The sequence below is a fragment of the Octodon degus genome, unplaced genomic scaffold, assembly GCF_000260255.1.
Source record: "Octodon degus isolate 3935 unplaced genomic scaffold, OctDeg1.0 scaffold00276, whole genome shotgun sequence".
In the NCBI taxonomy this organism is placed as follows: Eukaryota; Metazoa; Chordata; class Mammalia; order Rodentia; family Octodontidae; genus Octodon; species Octodon degus.
The window spans coordinates 1,986,630-1,987,897 of NW_004524852.1; the positions used below are offsets into that span (position 1 = coordinate 1,986,630).

At 48.6% G+C, this 1,268-nt stretch overlaps 1 protein-coding gene across 1 annotated transcript in view; it reads right to left on the minus strand.

The window, feature by feature from the left end:
• The window catches only part of Myh6 (myosin heavy chain 6), a 26,161-nt gene that overhangs the window by 12,860 nt on the left and 12,033 nt on the right, over positions 1-1,268 (minus strand). The window contains exons 21-23 of the mRNA XM_004646684.2: positions 549-804; positions 192-434; positions 2-46 (exon numbers count right to left, since the gene is read on the minus strand). Of these exons, the coding sequence (XP_004646741.1) occupies positions 2-46; positions 192-434; positions 549-804 (544 nt within the window). The remainder of the gene's footprint in view (position 1; positions 47-191; positions 435-548; positions 805-1,268) is intronic.

A 1,268-nucleotide genomic window follows, 5' to 3' on the forward strand; every position in this document is an offset into this window, starting at 1 on the left:
CAATGATCTCATCCAGCCCAGCCATCTCCTCCGTCAGGTTCTTCACCTGCCAACCAGAGCACCCACCCCTTCAGAGCCAAAGGCCAACAGCTAGGGACATCTGTGGAGACCTCCATGCTAAGGACCAGCATCACACTCTGGTCTGGGAATCTGAGGATGCCTGGGCTTGGGCCAGAGGGGGCTGTCTTTACCTTGTTCTCTGTTGCGTGCTTCTCCTTTTCCACCTTGGCCAGTGTCAGCTCCAGGTCATCAATGTCCTTCTTGAGCTCTGAGCATTCATCTTCCAGCTTTCGCTTCTTGGCGGTGAGCTCGGCATTCATCTCCTCCTCATCCTCCAGCCTCTCATTCATCTCCTTCACCTTGGCCTCCAGCTGGATCTTGTTCTTGATCAGCTGGTCACAGCGCTCCTCTGCATCATTAAGGTTGTCTTGTTCCTGGGAGAAGAGGACAGGGAAGAAACTGGTGGTTAAAGAGAGGAGAGATGCAGGGTCTTGAATAGAGTTGGCATTTCTAGACTCCCAGATGAAGAGATCATCCCACGACCTCACCGCCTGCACTTGGAGCTGCAGGTCATTCTTCTCCTGCAGCAGCGACACCATCTTCTCCTCCAGCTCCTTGCGGCGAGCCTCGGACTTCTCCAGTGAGTCTTTGATGCGCCCGAACTCCTCCTTCATATTGGCCATCTCCTTCTCTGTTTCTGCGCTCTTCAGCAGTGGCTTGATCTTGAAGTAGAGCTTCATCCATGGCCAATTTTTGACACCCATGAAGGCTCGAATGTTCCACTGGATTACCAGCAGGGCATCCCTGGCAAGGAAAAGTGGAGCAGGGAGGGACCCTGTAACAGAGACTTTCCCCATCCTGGGACCAACTGTATATAGTTTTTCTCCCATCTAGCAAGTTTGTAAGCTCAGAGACAGGAGCCCTGCCTTGTAGCCTCATTGCATGTAAGAGCTCTTGACCAAATAGTGCTGCACTGAAAATGGAGTTGCTCCATAAAAATGTGAATCAATTCAACAAAAGTGTAGTTTGTATCTCCCTTACTGGAACAGTGATAGAAGCTACCACTTCTAACGTATCTACTATGTTCAATGTTTTTATCCTGATGAGAACTTCAAATAGGTTAAAATTATATAGCATTTTACCTTTAAGACTGTCATATATATATTTTATAGATTTATTTATTTATTTATTGGCGGAACTGGGAATTGAACTCAGGCCTTTGTGCTTGCCAGGCAAGTGCTTATTCTACTGACCCATCTCCCCGGCCC